At 42.0% G+C, this 23526-nt stretch overlaps 1 protein-coding gene across 2 annotated transcripts in view; it reads left to right on the forward strand.

Annotated features, from left to right (window-relative positions):
• The window catches only part of TSTD2 (thiosulfate sulfurtransferase like domain containing 2), a 36470-nt gene extending 14507 nt beyond the window's left edge, over nucleotides 1-21963 (forward strand). For both annotated transcript variants that reach the window (XM_075338853.1, XM_075338848.1), the window contains 6 exons: nucleotides 716-838; nucleotides 9015-9120; nucleotides 11073-11188; nucleotides 12705-12863; nucleotides 15446-15584; nucleotides 20973-21963. In XM_075338853.1, coding sequence (XP_075194968.1) covers nucleotides 716-838; nucleotides 9015-9120; nucleotides 11073-11188; nucleotides 12705-12863; nucleotides 15446-15584; nucleotides 20973-21202 — 873 coding nt within the window. In that variant the 3' untranslated portion in view covers nucleotides 21203-21963. The remainder of the gene's footprint in view (nucleotides 1-715; nucleotides 839-9014; nucleotides 9121-11072; nucleotides 11189-12704; nucleotides 12864-15445; nucleotides 15585-20972) is intronic.
• Nucleotides 21964-23526: the final 1563 nt, after the last annotated feature.

The following is a 23526-nucleotide window of genomic DNA, read 5'->3' on the forward strand; positions in this document are numbered from 1 at the left end:
TTAAAGGAAACTTATCAGAAACCTCCTATCCAAACCATTAATACAACTGGGTAGCCCATTAGCTACATATGGTAAGATAAGATAATACATATAATAAGACAAGCCACAAAGTGCTGCTCTAGCACTTTGAAGTTCAGTCTGGAAGTGCATAGGTGTTGTATTGTCAAACTAACAGCACCTTTCCCTGGTTGATTGATTGGTTGTTCTGTCTGGTAGACCGGCCATTGACCTCTAGACTGCGTTTACCCTTCAGTTGTCAGTGGAATTATCATACTGACATTCCACTACTCCTGGTCAGTGAGTATTCAGTGTAGTCTCTGACAGCATAGCTGTGCTCTATCTCCACCTCTGACACAGAGTGTATTCTACCTTTTAGAATACACCCTATGCCTCTGTACCATCTCTGCTTCTGTATCGTACCCTGCCTGATCTATTTTATCTTCTGCCATCTGTATTAGTATAGCTGCCTGTGTATTTTTAAATCATTGTTAACTGGTTTCTAGCAGAGCTCAACTATTCTGCACTCCTCCATCACTGAGCTTTTAATAATTAGGCAGTTCACATCTGAATTGTGTTTGTTGCCGGCTTGCTCAGTGATATGAAAACATAAATGATGCTCTGTTGATGCATATGGCAGAAGATAATCCTCCTTTTTTAGTTTTTGGGGTTTTTTGTGTTTTTTTTTACTATGTTCAATTTGTTTTTCTTTTTTTAGATTCGCACAGCGTCAGAAGGTATCAATGGAACAGTGGGGGGAAGCAAAGTTTCCACCAAGCTTTATATCAACACAATGCTCTCACACCCATTGTTTAATCAAATGAACCATGAGGATTTTAAGGTAAGATGTATGTTTTAGATTGTCTATATAAGGGTACGCTCACACAAGCGGGAAAATCGGATGAGTGCAATGTGAGTAAATCTCGCATTGCACTCAGAACTATGTTAGTCAATGAGGGAGAGCAGTTAGTAAGCTTTTCTCGCATCCAGTAGAAAAAACCTGTAGGAGGGCACCACCTATGGGAACTAGTTAACCCATTAATCGAGAAAAGGGATCACCTCAGCACACCCAAACATAAGTATAGCAAAAAGAGAAAAGGAGTAGTGTGCAATAAGAGAGATACACCTATGTCAAAGTACAAAAATAGGTCTTTATTAAATTTAACTATGGGGAGATAAGGTATGCACACCAGTGACTATGTAAGGGGAATACATGGAATAGCAGAAACTGCTGTGTGAATACTGACTTGAAAAATCCAATAGCTATATGTAAAGTGAAAATGTGAAAAATGGAATCTGCATTACTGCCATGAACATATGAATCAAGAGAAATTTAGCTACTGAATTGATCAATGCAATAGAGCGCCAACACTACGCCAAAGTATTTCTCTACGTTGGGGTCCCTAGCTTGTGTGTGTCCTCTCATGCAGTTAAAAAACTTACCGTATATGGGAAGCTGAGACCCAGGCTATATATGCGTATGATATGGATTGGCAATAGGTGTGGTTGGGGAGGGTTCACAAACGAAAAAACAACTAACAAATAAGGAATAACGTTTGGAACACCATTCTAAGTCTGAACTGGGTGCAAAAACCTAAAAAAACATCACTATGGGGAGATAAGGTATGCACACCAGTGACTATGTAAGGGGAATACATGGAATAGCAGAAACTGCTGTGTGAATACTGACTTGAAAAATCCAATAGCTATATGTAAAGTGAAAATGTGAAAAATGGAATCTGCATTACTGCCATGAACATATGAATCAAGAGAAATTTAGCTACTGAATTGATCAATGCAATAGAGCCCCAACACTACGCCAAAGTATTTCTCTACGTTGGGGTCCCTAGCTTGTGTGTGTCCTCTCATGCAGTTAAAAAACTTACCGTGCCTCTCTCCTGTCATCATTGGATGAATTCGCAGAAGGGACCGTGATCGTGGGTGGCGATTTAAACTTCACTTTGGACCCTAAGGTAGATACAACTTCGGGACACAATTTTCTCTCTCTCAGAAAGCTAACAAAAGTTAAACGCTCAATACAAGAGCTTCGATTGGTAGATGTGTGGAGAACGTTACACCCAGTGGAGCGTGACTACACATACTTCTCCCCGGCTCACTCCTCGTACAGCCGCATAGACCTGTTTCTTGTGAGCCAAAAGGCTCTGACTTGGCAGATACAGGCCTCTATAGGCAGTATATCCTGGTCTGACCACGCTCCTATATTCCTGAGCCTTACTATCCCAGATGGGGCAGGGAGGCCGTGGTCTTGGCGGCTGAACGATAGTCTGCTTGGGGATCAGGGGTGCATGAAGGATCTACAGAACACGATTGATGAATTTTTAGAAATACACTCAGAAGACCCCACAGCCCTTCCCGTGCAGTGGGAGGCACTTAAATGTGTGTTGAGAGGGGTTTTGATCAAACATGGGGCTAGGCTTAAGAGAGAGAGAGCCCAAACCATTTTGTCCCTACTTCAGAATATTTCAGATCTGGAAAGGGCCCATAAGAAGACATTATCACCTTTGACACTGGCGGAGCTAGTCAAAAATAGAGAGGAGCTTAAATCGATTCTCGACCGACAGTATGAGCGACATAGGACTAGAATAAAAAGATTCCTCTATGAGTATGCAGATAAATGTGGTAGACCACTAGCTAGGATTCTACACCCTAGGGGAGACCCCAGCCACATTCCCATGATTAAACAAGCAGACGGCTCTTCGACTCAGAACCCAACTCTCATCGCGGAACAGTTCCAAAAGTATTATAGAGACCTATATAACATAAAGGGCAAATTTGGAGACATGCCACATGACGCATTAGAAAATAAAATAAACGACTACGTATCCAGAACGGCCCTACCGGTTATACCCAGCGCTGAGGTTGAAAATTTAGAGACGGACTTTACAGAAGCAGAAGTGGCATCTATCATTAAAGAATCTCCCTCAGGCAAAAGTCCGGGTCCAGATGGGTTCACCCCTAAATTTTATAAAATATTCCAAACTCAGCTATCCCCGTTCTTGACTAAAGTATTTAATTCCATCTCAGAAAATTCCCAATGGGTGGCGCAATCTCTCGAAGCCCATATATGTGTTATCCCCAAACCGGGGAAGGATCACATGTTAGTTACAAATTACAGACCCATTTCACTGATCAATCTAGATCTAAAACTTTTTTCCAAAGCCTTAGCCAACAGACTTGCTCCTTCCTTGCCCGGGATAATACACACAGATCAAGTGGGGTTCGTACAAGGTCGGGAGGCGCGTGACAATACCAACAAACTGTTCCTCCTGATGACCCGGTCGAGTGCTCATTCTCTTCCCATGTGTTTACTCTCAGTGGATGCGGAGAAGGCCTTTGACCGGGTCAGTTGGAATTTCATGATGGCCGCTCTAAAGCAGGTGGGTTTGGGCAAAAATTTTTTAGATAGGATTGCGTCCCTTTATTCGAGACCCTCAGCAAAAGTTAGGACGGATGGGTTTCTGTCGTCATCGTTTCAGGTCCACAATGGAACAAGGCAAGGATGTCCATTGTCACCTCTGCTCTACGTCATTGTCATGGAGCATCTCGCGGTCGCCATAAGAAATAATGCTAGTATCCATGGGATAGAGGCCGGGGGAGGGAATCGCAAGTTAGCTTTATTTGCTGACGACCTTCTCATGTTTATTTCCCAGCCACACATATCCTTCCCGTCTTTGCTCAAAGAGTTCGAGGAGTTTGGTAACTTAAGTAATTTTAAAGTGAACTTCTCTAAATCAGAGGCTATGAATGTGACCCTGTCGGCGGAAGATCTAGCCCGTACAACCCAAAATTTTCCCTTTAAGTGGCAACCGTCAGCTATAAAATATCTGGGGGTAGTTGTACCTCGGGATCCAACAAAAATTATGCATCATAATTTTCTACCCCTGTTAGAGAGGACAATTAGGGATTTAAAGAAGTACGACAAAAAAAGACTATCGTGGTTTGGGCGTATCAACGCTATTAAAATGGATGTTCTTCCTAGGTTTCTTTTCTTGTTCCAAACGGTACCTATTCAGCTGCCGGGGAGTTACTTTTCCAAAATTCGGACGGCTTTGTCAAGGTTCGTTTGGGGGAATAGGAGACCTCGGACAAGCATAAAAACTCTTACCAGACACAAAAATAATGGAGGGGCAGGGCTCCCAAATTTCCAGTTATACTACAGGGCAACTATTCTAACGAGGATAATGGATTGGCACTTCCATAGGAACTCGAAACAATGGGTCGCGATCGAACAGGACGGATTGGGAGTCCCTTTGCACTTCCTCTCATGGATGGGAAAGGAGAGTAGGTCACAGATAGAGATGGGAATGGAGTTTATTTGGACAGTGATGGGGACGTGGGACGGTGAGGTTAAGAGGGGTTCTCTCTCACAGGGGAGGGGTCCACTTACCCCCCTCTTTGGCAACCAGGAGTTCCCTCCGGGGCTTCATTCCAATAAATTTCTGGGATATGCTCGGGTGGAGGAAACTCGTTTTTTCCATGTGCTCCAGGGAAATACCCTGCCCCCTTATGCATCTCTACGGGCCACAGGGAGAGAGGTTTCCTGGATAGAATATATGCAGCTGAAATCGTTTCTATCCAACCAGGACAGGGAGAGGAAGTTGAGGACCCCCCCTACTCCATTTGAGAAATTGTTCTTGCAGGGTTCGTCACCTGGGCATGTCATCTCTCTTATTTATAAAATGCTGAACCAGAGAGACATGTCGGACAAACCCAAATTTGTCTATAGATGGGGAGAGGAACTGGGAGAGGACATTTCGGAGGACAGATGGAGCAGGGCGTTTCTGTGGACCCACAAACTTTCTCTGGCTTGTGCCGCCCAAGAGAAAAACTATAAAATTCTCACAAGGTGGTACCAATACCCGACCAAATTGCATGCTATCTTTCCCTCAGTGTCCGACATGTGCTGGAGATGTGGTACAGAAAAAGGGTCTATGTTACATATATGGTGGAGCTGTGCTAAATTGCAACCATTCTGGGACTCAGTGTTTTCTCTGTATAAAAAGATGAGTGGGGGTGAGGTGGAGAGATCTCCCCAGGTGGCCCTCCTCTCTATCCTCCCTGGTTCATTCAAGTCACAAAAGAGGGACCTGCTGCGATTTTGTTTAGCGGCAGCTTGTATAATTATTCCCAGATACTGGAAACAGACTAGATGCCCCACGTTAGCTGACTGGGTAGAGGAGATGGCAAACCTCCAGAGAATGGAGGAACTCACAGCTGAACTTAATGGGCTCACGGAAAAATTTATCACAGTGTGGGAACCGTGGATTACGTTCATGGAGTCTCCTGAGTTCACGGTGAGTCTGGCAGGTTATTTGGGATGAGAAATGGTGACATACCTTGTCTTCCCCTCTCCCCACACACTTTTTTCCCCCACACCCTCTTTACCCTACTTTCTTCACTCTATTTGATTCCTTCTTTTCTAAGCTTATATCTGTTCTTTTTTTTTTTTTCTAGTTTTCTACTTTTTCTTAAATGTTTATTCAATAACTTAAAAGGGGATTGTTTTATGCTGAGAGTGGTCTTGTCAATTATCAGGAAGACATGTTTAGCTGGAACTCTGATTTCTAGTGTATGGATTGTCATGGAGTGTTAGCATAAGGATAGCTTATAGAGTTCCAATGAAATATACAATGTGATGTTATTTTTGTCATTCCGAAACTGAGAGATCACTGTTTATGTTTTATAATCTTTATAAATGTTCAAGATGTATGATTGATTTATAAACTTAATAATAAAACAGATTTGAAATAAAAAACATACAAACACCATAAAAAAAAAAAAAACTTACCGTGTATGGGAAGCTGAGACCCAGGCTATATATGCGTATGATATGGATTGGCAATAGGTGTGTATGGGGAGGGTTCACAAAAGAAAAAACAACTAACAAATAAGGAATAACATTTGGAACACCATTCTAAGTCTGAACTGGGTGCAAAAACCTAAAAAAACATCACTATGAGGAGATAAGGTATGCACACCAGTGACTATGTAAGGGGAATACATGGAATAGCAGAAACTGCTGTGTGAATACTGACTTGAAAAATCCAATAGCTATATGTAAAGTGAAAATGTGAAAAATGGAATCTGCATTACTGCCATGAACATATGAATCAAGAGAAATTTAGCTACTGAATTGATCAATGCAATAGAGCCCCAACACTACGCCAAAGTATTTCTCTACGTTGGGGTCCCTAGCTTGTGTGTGTCCTCTCATGCAGTTAAAAAACTTACCGTGTATGGGAAGCTGAGACCCAGGCTATATATGCGTATGATATGGATTGGCAATAGGTGTGGTTGGGGAGGGTTCACAAACGAAAAAACAACTAACAAATAAGGAATAACGTTTGGAACACCATTCTAAGTCTGAACTGGGTGCAAAAACCTAAAAAAACATCACTATGGGGAGATAAGGTATGCACACCAGTGACTATGTAAGGGGAATACATGGAATAGCAGAAACTGCTGTGTGAATACTGACTTGAAAAATCCAATAGCTATATGTAAAGTGAAAATGTGAAAAATGGAATCTGCATTACTGCCATGAACATATGAATCAAGAGAAATTTAGCTACTGAATTGATCAATGCAATAGAGCCCCAACACTACGCCAAAGTATTTCTCTACGTTGGGGTCCCTAGCTTGTGTGTGTCCTCTCATGCAGTTAAAAAACTTACCGTGTATGGGAAGCTGAGACCCAGGCTATATATGCGTATGATATGGATTGGCAATAGGTGTGGTTGGGGAGGGTTCACAAAAGAAAAAACAACTAACAAATAAGGAATAACGTTTGGAACACCATTCTAAGTCTGAACTTTATTAAATTTAAGACACAAGAACACACATTTAAAAGCATTTAAAAAAGGCCAATAGCCATAATGAACATAATTTTGTCCCTATAGGAAACAAAATATATCCTCTTTCCCAAAAAGGCAATATTAAATAGCTGTTAAAGAGAGCAGACTCCCAGGGCATAAATGTACACAAAAATCACTAGCTGATAAACTATGTAACAAATGTAATGTAATATTGCCTTTTTGGGAAGGAGGATATATTTTGTTTCCTATAAGGACAAAATTATGTTCATTATGGCTATTGGCCTTTTTTAAATGCTTTTAAATGTGTGTTCTTGTGTCTTAAATCTAATAAAGACCTATTTTTGTACTTTGACTTAGGTGTATCCCTCTTATTGCACACTACCCCTTTTCTCTTTTTGCTATACTTTTCTCGCATCCAGATTATGGATGCGAGAAAAACGGCAACATGCTCCGATTTTTCTACTAGAGCTGTATCCCTCGCACCCATTCAAGTGAATGGGTGCGAGAGATACATCGGACTGCACTCGGATGTTATCCCAGTGCAGTGCGATATATGCACAGGCTGACAATGCAGGAGATAAGAGGATTAACCCCTCCCTCTTCTCCACAGCACCCATCCTCCACTTCACAGCTGTGACCTGATTGCAGGATCGTGTCACAGTTGCATGACACTCGGCTCAGGCTCGCAGCAGAGCCGCAGAGCCTGAGACGGGAGTCATTACCATGTCGCATCGGATGCCATACGTTCGTCTAAGTCCAGCCTAAAGCAGAAATCTGTATATACTTTTTACTAGGTAACAAAGCATAAAATCTCTAATAGAGGACAGGTTTAATCACCATTTCATTTTTATGTTTAACCCTTAATAATATATCCGTCATGGATCAGACAGCAGTGTCCAGAGCTGAGTGCTCATACCAGCAACATGATCGCAGGGAACAAATGGGGTTACCATGGCAGCTTGGGGCCATGGAGCCATGAGGCTACTTTTCCGCAGTTGAAAATAAAAATAAACATATTTGGTTTGTAGCATCTGTAAAAGTTTGCTGTATTAAAATAGAAAATTAATTAATCCATATGGTAAATGTCATAAAGAGGAAAAAAAATCGAAATGCCATAATTGCATTTTTTTCCGTCATGACAGTTGCCTAAAAAAAAAAATGCAAACAAAGTGATCATAAAATCATACATACATACATGCATACATACTAAGAGGTATCATACTCCAAAGTGGTATTAAAACCATTAGTTCAATGCAAAAAAACAGGCCCTTCCACAACTCAATTACTTTTGAATCTCTGAAAATGGTGACCGGAAAGGAACCACATTTTTCCTTCATGTCTATGCAAGTTTGATATCAGCATAATCGTCTTAAGGGTTCTTTTCCACTCACGTACCCCTTCCGATGCGAGAATAATAATAATTTATTTGATATTTTGACAGATCGGACTTTTACGTTCGCAGTAATACCAAATACGTGCATTTTTTTGTTTGTTTTATTGTTAATGTGGCAAAAAGGGGTTGATTTGAACCTTTATGGTGTTTTTTTCACATTTTTAAAAACTTTTAAATGGCCACATGGGAAGATGCGCGCCCCCCCCCCCCCATGCCATCATTGACAGCGGCATTTAACACAGGGAATGGGCATGGGAATTAAGAGACCGCAAGTATGTAAATCACTTGTGATTTAATGACTATCGACGTGCACAGGAAATACAAGGGAATTGGGACAGTGTCTGTATCTCAAACCATCAAGATCCATCAGTCGGCAGTCACATACAGTGTACAAACTAAAGAATGTATGTCTGGAACACCAATGGTGTGAACATGGTGCAAGACTCAAAAAACATAACTATACAATAGGATAAAGAGTTGCACACAAGTCACAATGTATATGGGAATAATGAAAAGCAAAACTGCTATGGGAATACTCGACTGAAAAATACAATGAACTATCTCAAAAGTGAAAAAACATGAAAAATGGAATATGCATAACTGCTATGAATAATAGGAATATAAGAGATGTTTAGCCATTGTATTAATCAATGCAAAAGAGCCCCAAAACCACGCCAAGGTAATCTCTATTACATACAGTGTACAGTGACTTTTCATTTCAGCCCAGACAGCTGGTTAATAGTCTTTTGGTTCTGCTATTTATCAATCCTCTGATGTGAATTTTTCAGAGAAGTGATGGAGGAGCTCACTGTTTTCCTGATCTTCGTGTTGGTGTATTCCATGAAATTGTGCCAATGGGTGTTGAGCCACAAAAAGTTAGTTATAAAGAAACAGGTATGTGAAGAAGTCTATTATCTGGTATGTTGGTATCGCTTTGGAACAGGGGTGGGCAATTAATTTTCTTGAGGGGCCATATAAGAGACCATGCTGGTGTGGAGGGCCGAACCAATAGGCTAAAATTAATTATGCATAATATTAATTAAAATTATTATTTTATACTAATATTAATCGTATCACTTATTATTGAGCAAATTAAATATGCTGACATCTCCCTATATACAGTATGTGCACAAACACAGCCCCCCTATATACAGCATGAGCCTACACACTGCCCTTACAGCATGAGCCTCTACATAACCTTCTATATAGATTGTGAGTCCACACACAGCCCCCTATATACAGTATGAGCCCCACATACAGTAGTCTCCGAAATACAATATGAGCCACCACATAGCCCCTCTATATACAATGTGAGTCCCGCATAGCCCCTTTATATTCACTGTGAGCCTCACATTACCCTTTTATATACAGTATGAGCCCTTCCATAACCTCCCTATATACAGTGTGAGCCCTCACATAGATCTTCTATATACAGTATGAGCCCCAGCATAGCTGCTCTATATTCACGGTTAGCCCTCACATAGCCCTCTATATGAAGTGTGAGCCCCCACAGTCTCCTAAATGCAGCATGAACCCTACATAGCTTCCTATATACATTAAGAGCCCTACATTGCTTCCTATATACATTTTTGAGCCCCACATAACCTCCTAAATATAGTATGATCCCCAAATAGCCTCCTAAATATAACATGAGGCCCCACATAGCCTCCTATATACATTATGAACCCTACATAGGATCTTATATACATTATGACCCCACATAACCTTCTATATACATTATGAGCTTCACTTAGCCTCACATATACAGTATGAGCCCCCACATAGCCTCCTATATACATTTCTGAGCCCCCAGTCTCCTAAATACAGTATGATCCCACACATAGCCTCTTTTATATATTATGAGCCCCATTTAGCCTCATACACTATGAGCCCCCACATAGCGTCGTATGTGCATTATGAGCCCCACATAGTCTCCTACATACATTTTGAGCCCCACATAGCCTCATATATACATTATGAACCCCCAAATAGCCTCCTATAGTCTTTATGAACCCCTAGGCAGCCTCCTACATACATGCAAATATCCCATACTCCTGGGAAAGGAAAAAAAAAAACACCACACACTCACCTCGCTCACATTCCCCTACTGTTCTGCTCAGGACTCCAGTGCACTTCACTCCACACAGCACACTATATGATGTGACGTCATCGCTTTTCCTGTGCGTCTCGCTGATTGGTCAAAGATGAAGTCAATGGCCCCTTCTCCACCAATGTGTTCACTCCTGTCTGCACCCTGAGGATGCAGCTAGCAGTGACATCAGAAGACAAGCGGCATCAGATGGGCAGTGGGGAGGGTGTGCGGCCCTTGGGCCACTGATTTTAGCCCTTCGGCTGTCTTGGTCCGCGGGCTAGACTGGAACAGCCAGAGGGGCGAATGTGACCCTAGGGCTGCACTTTGCCCACTCCTGCCTCGGAAGATTAAATATTTTGGGCTTGTGTACCAAATCAGCAGATCTAGTTGATCCCTGAAATCTAGTTTAATTTTTACTTGCTGTAACAAGATAATGATGCTAGCTATTAATATTTGGTCATTTTGTCTTTCTTTTTTCTATTTTTTCCCCCCACATTTCTAATAGCGGTACATAGAAAATAATATATTGGCATAAATAAATGAGGACACATGTAAAATACAAATTAGCAGATTATAGCAGTTACAATGGATTGTGTGGTGTAAACCTATATAATAAATAATGAGTTAAATAATCATGACATTTCAATTTATATACGGTATTTATTTTTTTTTATTATCATTATTATTATTATTTATTTTTTTTTTACCACCACTGCCTTCAGTCTTGCTCACAATTATTCTTTCTTTACTTTAGCCATACATCTTACTCCAGAGGAGTTTCATAAAAGAGTGGAAAAGTATTTATCCTCCTCACAAGAAGAAAAGGACACAATTTTATTGGACTGCCGTAATTTTTATGAAAGCAAAATAGTATGTATTTATAGCAAATACAGTGGGATTTCTCAGTACATCAACGTTATTATATAATGTGAATAATTCTAAACCATTCATGACTTTCTACAACATGGACACAAGTATTACAAGTGGAATGCACAATCTTGTGTACCAAATGCGCAAAAAATGATCCTGTCCACTAATCAGACATTATCTGCTGTTCTCTGTTTAGATAGTGTGCAGGGAAGTGCAGCTTGATAAATGTGACTCTCCTCATATTCCATATGTATAGCTAAACAAGGGTTAAAGGGATTTTTCACTACTTCTTATATTGATGACCTCTCTCAAGGATAAGTCATCAGTATCAATCAATGTGATTCCAATATTTCTGAACCCCACTGATTAGTATCTGCAGAGCCCAGATGTAAACACTAAAAATGACTAATAGGATCTTCAGTACCAAGCAGTGGTCACTATACCGTGTGACGGAGTAGTGGTGTTACACTCTGTACAATGTGTACTCTGGCCTCTGTCAGCGCTGCAGACAACAGATCAGTGGGCATGCCAGCTATTAGGGGTGCTTCTCACATAGCGAGATTGCTGCTGAGTCACAGGTTTTGTGACGTACCAGTGACCTCATCAGCGATCTCGCTGTGTATGACACTAAGCAGCGACCTGGCCCCTGCTGTGAAATCGCTGATTGTTACACACTGTTCATTTTTTGCTCGTTGGTCTCCCGCTGTGCAGCACACATTGGCATGTTTGACTGCGGGAGACCAACGAGCACCGACTCTGTGTAAGCAGCGTACGCTGGTAACCAGGGTATATATCGGGTAACTAAGCAAAGCGCTTTGCTTAGTAACCCGATGTGTATCCTAGCTACGTATACAGGGAGCCAGCGCTGGCAGCCTGTAAGCGGTGTACGCTTGCAACAGGGGAAATATCGGGTAACCAAGCAAAGCGCTTTGCTTAGTTACCCGATATTTACCCTGGTTACCAAGCGCAGCATCGTTACACGAGTCGCTAGTGGCTGATGGCTGATCGCTGGTCGCTGGTGAGATCTGCCTGATTGACAGCTCACCAGCGACCATGTAGCAACGCACCAACAATCCCTGCAAGGTCGGATCGCTGGTGGGATTGTTGGTGCGTCGCTACGTGTGACCCCAGCCTAAGGCAGAGCTGATAGAGATAGCTGTTGCATAAAGATCTATCTATTGTGTATGGGCACCTTACTTGCTCATGAACGCTGATCCTATTGATTGGGAGCTGTGGTCACATGTAATTTAGTCGTGTCGTCAACTATGGCGGGGTCAGTATTAGTGTGTTTTGTTATTTTCTTTATGTCCAACTTTATTGGCAATAAAAATGAATCTTAGAAAAACTAAGAGAGCGGTGTAGAGTATAACAAAACAAAGCAAAATTCGCTGAGCCTTGTATTGCGGGCTGCTATTATTCCTTGATGTGGCGACTGGGAGACGGGGGTGTTATACTATGTGGTATACCTTTTATCATTCATTCGTGTGTGTGACGTTTATGGCTTTTTCTTTTTCAGGGACAGTTCCAGAACTGCCTGGCTCCAGACATCAGGAAATTCAGCTACTTCCCAAATTATGTTGATCAAAATCTGGACTTTTTTAAAGATAAAACTGTGTTAATGTATTGTACCGGGGGAATTCGCTGTGAACGTGGTTCTGCTTATCTCAGGTCAAAGGTGAATTTTATTTAATTATTTATTTATTTTCAAATTCTTTCAATATAGAGTTTTTATCCAGGTTTTTTTCATCACTTCTGACTCTATCACTCACATCATTTTATTATTAGCTAAATCTGTGCTAATGTATATGTACTGTAGTTTAAGTGTGTTAAAACAGTCACCATCTTCCCTGGTTTTCAGCGTTACTTCAGTTGACTTCTCACTCACATAACTGAAATTCTGTCTCTCGCTGGGTTCTATGTGTGATCTGGAAGTTGCTTTTACAATGTAAGCCTATGCAGCGTCAGAACGAGGCTCTATAGACTTATATTGCAAATACAACTTCCGGCTCACACATAAACCCCAGAGTAATCCAAAGAATTGTAATCAGATGAGTAAGAAGAGGACCTGAGTGACGCAGGAAATTAAGGAATATGGCGATCAGTGAGTGTATTAGCACGTTTACTCTACATTAGACAAACATTTACACAAGGTTTAGCTGCTAAAACGTGTTTTTCAGTTCTTCTTTAAAGGGGTATTCCCATCTCCAATATCATATCTCAATATGTAGTAGGTTTAATAATAAAATTAGCAAATGAGGCGTGGTTATGCTCATTCACTGCGCAAACATGTTAGAGTGGAGCTCCTTCTATCCTGAATGCCATCCTCAGGGTTTTATCCTTTTCCTGACTTCTGTGGACTAAAATGCTCCTTAAAAAAGGTGGACACAGCTGGGTGATTGCAGGTCATCAATTTTCAGGCACCGACCTACTTGACACCCAAGAAGTTTGGGCCCATGTGGGAGAGGAAGAGGTGGTTATCTTAGTGTCTCGTCTCGGAGCTGAGGGGAAATAATGCATGTGTGTTGCAGAGGGAATTACTGGTGAGGCTTCTCCACGCTGCTTTTTACCAGCTGATTATACCCGCGTGCTCTGGAAACGGCCTCATGATAAAGTGCTGCAGACGTCCAGATCTCCATTAACTCTGGTTAAGACCTGCTGGGTTGAAAGGCTGCCGCTGGATAATAGTGCCATCAGGTTGCTACAACTTTTGCCACTATCTTTCTAACCCCTGAAACATGAGTCCTCTGCACAGTAATCAGACAGGGGCTAGTGATACTGCTTTATGTACCTAAAGTGGGACTCTCTGAGACCTATAACTGGTGGAAGCCATGAGTGAATGAGTTTGCAATAGGCCCATCCCTCATAAAGTGAACAGGTGCTATTTTCTGGACACAGGGACATTCTCCGCTACCAAATTCGGAGAGTGACTTAGCGGAAACGGCAAACACTAGCTGTTTACTGGGACATGTATGTTGTTTCTATGTTTCAACACAGTGTGGGATTTAGTTGACTTGCTAATCTCAAACTATGCAAGAAAAGAGAGAGGAAGGAGCTCTCTTGCGTGAGTCTACTAAGAAAAGACCAGAGCAGTTGCTCGATGAATACACTCCACTGTGATGGTTGTGCACCCCCGCACAGCCCGGTAACAGCGCAGATGTAGAGTACACTGGGTCTGTTGGATCAGATGTCTGTTGGGACGTAGAATGGATCTCCGAACAGCCTGTTCCCAGCGACGTCAATTCCTCTACTCGGTGTGTAGGCTGGGTGTCAGTTGATCACGTTTCTAGAACACACAATCAAGTTTAATCATCCTCCCAACCCGTATTGGTCTGCAGCGCCTGTTCTGTTTTTTGTTTCTAATATTCAAACTATGTAATGATACGTTGTACTTGAGCAGCTCCATTACATATATATTTTTTGAAGTACAATGCATATTGTTATACTTTTGTTTCCTACTTCTGAAGAAGTCTTTTGGAATTCATGTATTATTGTTGTGTAACAGTTTTATAAATAAATAAAAACAAATGCCTCATATTAGAAATGTGGTATAGTTCTCCTGATTAGATATGTCACTTACCTCGTGCTGTGCATTACAGTAGCTTTAGGTATCCATGGTTACGACCATTAGCAACTGACTATCTGTAACTATATGTGTGATCTTAACCATGGACATCTAAGCTGTAATGCCCTACACATGAGGTAAGAGACATAGCTATATCTGGAGAACTATGCTACATTTCTAATTGGAGGTATTTGCTAATATCATTATTATTACACCTACTACAGATTGGGATAGGATCTTGGAGATGTGAATACCCCTTTTAAGTTGTCAGTTGTAAAACTAGATGCAAGGGACATTTGCACAAAAGTATAGCAACTTTTTGCCCTTGTGCACCATCCCATCATTTTTCTAAAAAGGCAAATAAGGTTTAGCAAAAGAGGTGATAGAAATTTCCCATGTGTTGAGGGACACCTCACTAGCACTTGGCTGAACCCCGTTCACACAATCCAGATTACACTTGTATTGCCATGAATGGAAGTAGCTGAAAGCATGCACCTTCTAGTCAAGACAGTGATTATGGTACACACTTTACATGATAAAATTCCTTATAATGCCATTCTGGAATTTAGTGGCACCAAACTGACAGCAACTTTTAATTTTGTATCCCATTATTGTTTTTTTATTTATTTTTTTTAATGGCGGTATTCATTTACAACAGGCTACTTTTAAGCATATGTATTTTATTTTTATCATAGACTTTGTGCAAAGAAATATACCAACTCAAGGGAGGCATCCATAAATATCTTGAACAATTCCCAGATGGCTATTTCCGGGGAAAACTGTTTGTGTTTGATGGACGCTTCACAATATCAAGTAATGATGATATCATATCTAGTAAGTATTAACCTCTTGTAGTCTTTGATCAAAGAGCAGTATATATAGGGTTTATGGCACTGAGACACAACTCAATATAAAAGAACATTTTTGATCATACACATTTATATCCTATTTCCAGCTGACATCTTTACAGCTTTGGCTTTGTAATGGGAAAACACAGCTCATTCACATGTACATAGTGTATCTTGCTTATTTCAGAAAGCAGTGGGGAATATCACAAAAGTGATTACACCCCTCACAGTTTTGTAAATAATTTATTCTATCTTTTCATGGGACAACGCTGAAGATTTGACACTTTGATATAATGTAAAGTAGTCAGTGTACAGCTTATATAATGGTGTAAATTTGGTGTGCCCTCTAAATATCTCAACCCACAGCAATTAATGTTTAAACTGCTCGCAACAAAGGTAAGAACATCCCTAAGTGAAAGTGCCCAAAGTGTCAATTTTTGTATGGACACCATTATTTTCAAGCACTGCATTAACTCTTTTGGCGTTCACTAGAGCTTCACAGATTAACACAGGAATCCTCTTCCATGACAACATCAGATAGCTGATGGAATGTTAGAGATATTGTGCTCCTCCACCTTCCATTTGAGGAAGCCCCACAGATGCTCAATAGGTTTAGCTCTGGAGACATGCTTGGCCAGTCCAGGACCTTTACCCTCAATTTCTTTAGCAAGGCAGTGTTCATCTTGAAGTTGTGTTTGGGGTTGTCATGATGTCAGAATACGAAGGGAGGGGATCATGCTCTGCTTCACCATGTCACAGTACATGTTGGCATTCATGATTCCCTTAATTAACTGTAGTTTCCCACAGCATGCAGCACTCATGGAACCCCAAGTCATGACACTCCCACCACCATGCTTGACTGTAGGCAAGACAAACTTGTCTTTATACTCCTCAACCTGGTTGTTGACATACATACTTGACAACATCTGAACCAAATAAGTTTATCTTGTTCTCATCAGACCACAGGACATGGTTCCAGTAATCCTTGTCCTTAGTCTGCTTGTCTTAAGCAAACTGTGTGCTGGCTTTCTTGTGCTTCATCTTTAGAAGAGACTTCCTTCTGAGACAGCGGTCATGCAGACCAATTTGATGCAGTGTGCAGCATATGGTCTTAGCACTGACAGGCTGACCCCCCACTTCTTTAATCTTTGCAGCAATGATGGCAGCATTTATATGTCTATTTTGAAAAGCCATCCTATGAATATGATGCTGATCAAGTGCTTTGGTTGACCATGGCAAGGCCTGTTCTAAATGGAACCTGTCTTGTTAAACTGCTGTATGGTCTTGGCCACCGTGCTGCAGCTCAGTTTCAGGGTGTTGGCAATCTTTCTATAGCCTTGGCCATGTTTATGTACAGCCACAATTCTTTTTTTTTTTTTCATTTCCTCAGAGAATTATTTGCCATGAGTAGTGATGGGTGGACCCGGACTGTAAAAGTCCAGACCCGCCTGGGTTCACAAGTACTCATACGCTGACCCCAGGCTTCTAAGGTAACTCCAGCTAATTATGCAAAAACTTGGATAATTAACAAAAAGAAAGGAAAAAGAAAGAAAATGGGGTAAAGCAGACGCATTATACAGTACTTGGCAATCTCCCGCACAGCTGTAACACTACTTCTGAGCCCATACTACTTCCGGGACTGCTCATTATCCTTCATGCATATGCACTGCTTACCCGCCCACCATCAGTCCTGGTGTCTGATTGGTTGAAGCCAGACCACGCCCTCTGTGAGACAGCTTGTCTGACTGCTTGCAATCGCAAGCGTTATGTGTGTCCCTATCATGGTGTGAAAATAAATAAGCAAATAAAAAAATTGCCGTAGGGTCCCCCCACATTATGATACCCAGCACAGATTAAGCATACGGCTTCAGGACGCAGCCCCAACCCGTGAGCTTATCTTGGTGTAACAAAATAAGATGGACCCCATGCACATTTTTTTTTTTAAATTATTTAAATAAATAATAAAAAAAAACGAAGTGTGTGGTCCCCCTTAATTTTGATATCCAGCCTCGATAAAGCCGACAGTTGGGGGCTGGTATTACCAGGCTGGAGTGTTCCCGAGCCTAAAAATAGCAGCCTGCGGCCACCCAGAATTGTTGCATCCTTTAGATGCGAAAATTCTGGATCTTTACCCTGCTTATCCCAATTGTCCTGGTGCAGTGGCAATCTGGTTAATAAGGGGTTAATGACAGCTCACAGATACCACAAACCCTCTATTACTAATCTGTAAGTGAAAAAAAATAACTACAAAACACAGAAAATATTTTTTTTTAAATAAAATACAAACACCCCCACTCTTTCACCCATTTATTATTTATTTTAGTACCAAATCTGTATTCCTTTGCAAAAACACCATGTTTTTCTGCTAGGGGATGCAGGTCGCAGGTCTGTGAACTCTGTTAGCTCACCTGAGGTGAGGTCACTGAGTTTAATGAGGTCACCTGAGGTCGAGTTACCTGTGGTCAAAACTGGGGTACCATGGGAACCTCCAGCTGTGACTGCAAATAAACTAAGTGACATCACTGCTAATCGCTGTGGCTCAGTCATTCCCTGCTTGAAGCCCACAGTGTTCCGGACATGTTCTGTGCAGAACTGGAGTCTTTGTGGGGCCTCATGTGGATTGCATCAGAACTGGGTGTTTTGGGGGTTAATAGATTGGAGAAAGAGGGTTTTTTGTATTTTCTTTCAAGTAAAGGATTTTTTTGGTTTTTGTGTTGATTTCTTTTCACTTACAAGTTAGTAATGGTGGTGGTGGGGGGGCGTCTCATAGACCTTATTAGCCTCTTATTACCCCAATTGCCACCGCACCAGGGCAGTCGGGATTAGAGATGAGCGAACCTGCGGTTCAGAGTTCGGGTTTGGAAACTGACTACCAAAAAACAAATTCGGGTTCAAAGTTAGAGTGAGTTACGAGTGCAAACCACTCAAGTGAGCAGTGCTGTGCTTGAATATGAGTGATGCTCAGTCCTGTGCGAACCACTTGCAGTGTTTGAACGGATGGCACTTGGGGTAAAATCAGTGTGATCAGATGCAGTGTACTAACACAAACCAAAAAAAATAAAAAATTTGAAGAACCCCGACCACCCTCCCCCGGAATGGAAGCAACAGTCCTGGGCGGCTGCACACTGCTATTTAAAAGGCTGGGGCCCAGTAATCATGGATCTCCCCATCCTGAGAGTACCAGCCACCAGCTGTCAGCTTTATCATGGCTGGGTATCAAAAGTAGGGGGGGAAGGTAATCACACACAGTTTTTTAAATTATATATTTAAATAAGTTAAGATAAAAATTCGCTTGTTTTAATACACAGCAAAGATAAGCAGCCTGTAGCCATATGCTTTATCTGCCCTGGGTATGAAGCTAAACTTTCCCACGCTACCCAACCTGTGACTGCAGGTAAACTCAGTGACGTCACAGCTGTGGCTCAGCAGGCGGTCATGTTCTGTAATGTGCCCAAATGCTGCAACTTCAGGATGTAGCAGAGCTGGGATCATCATGGGACCTCATCTGGACCAGGGTGTTTGGTGGGTTAATAAATTTGGAAAAAAAAGGGTGTGTTTTTTGTGTATTTTATTTCAAATAAAGGATATTTCGGTATTGTGTTTATTTTCCACTCACGGGATTAGTAATAGGGGGGGTGTCTCATAGACCCCCTACCCATGGCTAATCTAAGGCTTAGTGGCAGCTTGGACCTGTCACTTTCATTAACCCCTTATATTACCCCAATTGCTATCGCACCAGGGAAATCGGGATGTGCCGGGATTGTTGCATTTAATGGATGTAACAATTCTGGGTGGATGCAGGATGCTATTTTTAGGCTGGGGGGGCAATAACCATGGGCGTCCCCAGCCTGTAAATACCAGCCCCCAGCTGTTTGCTTTATCTTGGCTGGGCATCAAAATTGGGGGGACCGCATGACGGTTTTCTAAATTATTTATTTAATTTTTTTTTTAATTTATTTATTTAAAAAGCCACATAGGGTTCCTCTTAATTTGATACTCAGCCAATATAAGTATATGGCTGTAGCCTGTAGCCGTATGCTTTATCTGTGCTGGGTATCACAATATAGGGGGAATCATTCGCCAATTTTTTTTTATTGGTCATGATATAGCACTTATAGAGCCCAAAACGCATTGATCGGCTCTGCATCTGTTTTTTTTTTCTATTTTAAACATTTCCAATAAAAAATTATGTTTTACATTTTGGATCCTTTCTCTTTGCGGTTGCTGGACTATGTATCCTTCTTTTTATGTGGTCATTTCTATCCAGGACTGGTGTTCCGTGCATCACTTTTTTTCTTTATGGCATTCCCGAACTTGGTGAGCTGATGTATTTTCTTTTGGTGAGCTGACTGATTGGCTACAGCGCTGTGGACGGGACATCAGTGCTGCAGCCAATGCTGGGGCAGTAGCCGTGAATCTGTATAACAAACAACACCCAGGGACTAAGGCGGACTTTGCACGTTGCGACATCGGTAACAATGTGTTACCGACGCTGCAGAAATAGTCCCCGCCCCCGTCGCAGGTGCGATATCTTGTGATAGCTGCTGTAGCGAACATTATCGCTACGGCAGCTTCACATTCACTCACCTGCCCTGCGACGTCGCTCTGGCCGGCAAACCGCCTCCTTACTAAGGGGGCGGGTCGTGCGGCGTCATAGCGACGTCACACGGCAGGCAGCCAATAGAAGCGGAGGGGCGGAGATGAGTGGGACGTAAACATCCCGCCCACCTCCTTCCTTCTGCATAGCCGGCCGGGACGCAGGTAGGAGATGTTCCTCGCTCCAGCGGCTTCACACACAGCGATGTGTGCTGCCTGCTGGAATGAGAACAACATCGTACCGTTACAGCAGCGGCATTATGGAAATGTCGGACCCTACACCGATCATACGATAACGACGCTTTTGCGCTCGTTAATCGTATGTAAAAGGCTTTACATACTACAATGTCGACAGCAACGCCGGATGTGCGTCTCTTTCGATTTGACCCCACCGACATCGCACCTGCGATATCGTAGTGTGCAAAGCCCGCCTTAGACTTTGTAAAAAAGAACTGCTCCTTTGATTGTAAAGCTGGATGAATGTTTGCTAATTGTTTGTGTGACTTGTTTTTTTTTTTATCAGTTGTTGATGGCCTAGCTAAGAGTTCAGTGGGCATCATGGGCCACCAGGTTTTATTCAATTTATGCATAAAGCTCTTGTCTTTATAGATTGCTGTGGTATTGGTTTGTACTATAATTTGTGTATTCTCCAAATGCAAGCAAGTGGGTCTCTCATCTGTCAGTTGTTTATGGCATATTCTTCAAAATAAAGCTAAATTTAATTTATATTCACTCTTTGATTAACTTTGAACCTTCTTTGTCCTTTTTGTTTGCTTAGCTTGTCGTTACTGTGGCATTGCATGGGACAAGTACAAGTTATGTTCCACTCCTCGGTGCTGCCAGCTGGTCCTGACGTGTCTGACGTGTCTTAAGGAAGGCCTTACAGCATGCTGTGCTACCTGTCAAGAGAAGGGTCTCACAACGCAGACTGATTTATGCCAACAGCAGTTTAAAGAAGAATGTGAATGTACAGACATGAGACCTAAAATTCCAATCAAAACGGTCTAACTGGTTAACTTTGATTACTCGGATTTAAGGGCAATATGCAGAGCCTCGTTATTCTTTTACTGTGGCATTAAGTGGTTCTCCATTGCATACATAGTCACAAAACTTTTTTGAACTCTTAATATGAACAAAAAAAATATATGATTTGTTGATTTTATGCTCTTGGGGGAGTTAAGAATGAACATAAGTGCTTTTACAAGTTTGCACAATTTTCTAAATTTTTAGGATATAACAACAAAAAACAATGTCTAAAAAGCCATAATCCGAGAATCCGATTTATTACATTATGAAAATCGTGCATTACCTCCAGACATTAGAGAATCGGCCTCAGTCAATCTCCTGTAATGGATCTGGATCTGGTTGGTGCCTCTATACTCAGGAAAGCATATAATGTGTATAATGTGATTTTTCTTTCCATCTTCCCAAAAAAGGAGGTCATTGCTGCAATTCTTTGTTGGATTCCATGAGATCCAGCAGAAAAGGAAAGTTGTATGAGTGGCACTGATGACAGCTTGAAACATGGCCATTTAATTTCACCAGCAAATAGCCGAGACGGTAAAAGGACTGTATCTGGAATATGCATGTCTTTAATACAGACAGAAATGTCACTACCAACGTCCTTTTGATAGTACCTTTTCTGTAATCGGAGCTCTTTTCTATTATCTGATTAAATATAATGAAAACAATTAAGCTCAGGTTGTAGCTGACTGTGGATATAATATAATGTTTCCTATATGACCATTAAAGAATATACGATTCTGTCATTTAGGCCTCCTTTACATGTCTGTTTCCGGTACCCTGACATCCATTTTTTTTTTTTCATTGATACCACCCATTGTAACCTATGGGGCTGCTCACATGTCCATGTTTTTCCAGCAGCACGGACAGCACATGTAAGGCATCTATGTGCTGTCTGTGTTTTAAAGGGGTTGTGCTCTACCTAACCTGTGATTCCATGCTATATATCTGCCTGAGATGAGCACTTTCATAATTACCTTTTAATTAGTAAAAAATCTCCCGGTCAGCTGATATTGAAGCTGAAATAATCCACCTTCTTGTGACGTCACGTCAACTCCAGACTTGTTCCGTGTACTGGATGTTGACATGACGTTACCCAGGAGTGAATCGCTCACTGACACTTGAGGGTGAAGGGAATGAGGCAGGCATGATTTACTCTGGGCGCTGTCTGTCACTTAGGATGACCTGCACATTCCTCTCATCAAACCCTGCCCTGCTTTGTCCTCTGGTAGCTCCAGTATCTGCCCTGACTCACTGCCCCTCCACCATACTACTGCCCTGGATCTCCTGCAGCTACTGCACAGCAAGAAGAGATAGAGGAGAGGGAGAAAATCCACACCTGAAGAGCTGAGGAAAGAGATATAATCAGTGTTTATAGGATAAGGGGACAGGGGGAGGTAGCTGACCTGTTGCCACTGACACCACCAACAGAACTAGCCCCATAGACAATACAGTTGAAGCAGAGTTGAATTTGTCAAATTCACCTCTTCTGCAATGACAATCTCAGTTCTGCTGCCCTGATCAGTAGAGTTCTGCTACATATGGAAAGTCGTCTGTTCTACAGCTCACATTTTATATCAGCTCTGCTACATCTGAATAGTGCAGTTCTAGAAGTAATACACACATATCTATACTGCTCTGTTAACTTTACCTTCCCCATAAAAGCACCCAGCAGAGCGAGAGGATCCACCCGAAAGGATAGGAACCTACAGCTTTAAAGGGGGAGCCTCTCTATACGCCTCAGTGGTATCCTGTCCTTTGAAGGGAGACCTACAGAGCTCGGCGCTGCCTGGAGAGGATTGACAGTTTGTAGTTCACCTAAGCGGCCATCTCTGGGGAGGGATGGGAGCACGGCCTGATTCGGCATCAGTGCGTTCCCAGAGCAGACCCTAGCGGCAACCGGAAAGAGGAGCATGGCCTGGTTCGGCATCATTGCCTCCTAGTGAATTGGGCCAGCGGACAGAAAGAAGCACGCCTGGGATGTAATTGTGCTGGGTGGGCAGCATCCTGGCGCTATCTGCAAGTGCCCCTGTGACCCAGACCAAAAGGAGATACTTCCGGGTTACCGGTGACGTCACAGGGCGGGAAACAGCACAAATTCAAACCCTGTAGAGGGCTTGTGCTGTTTTTCAACATGATGGATGAAGGTCAGCCTCCAGAGATCGTGGCGGAAATGGCACCCTTGGCCTTGGTATTCTGGTTCCTCGGTTTGGTGAGTCCAGGGGGTTCCCTGATACACTAGTATAGAATTCTGTGTTTCTGCTTTTTGTATTTTCTAGGACAAGCCTTGGAAGGCTCAGTCCAAGTCT

This window comes from Anomaloglossus baeobatrachus, chromosome 1 (assembly GCF_048569485.1).
Source record: "Anomaloglossus baeobatrachus isolate aAnoBae1 chromosome 1, aAnoBae1.hap1, whole genome shotgun sequence".
Classification (NCBI taxonomy): domain Eukaryota; kingdom Metazoa; phylum Chordata; class Amphibia; order Anura; family Aromobatidae; genus Anomaloglossus; species Anomaloglossus baeobatrachus.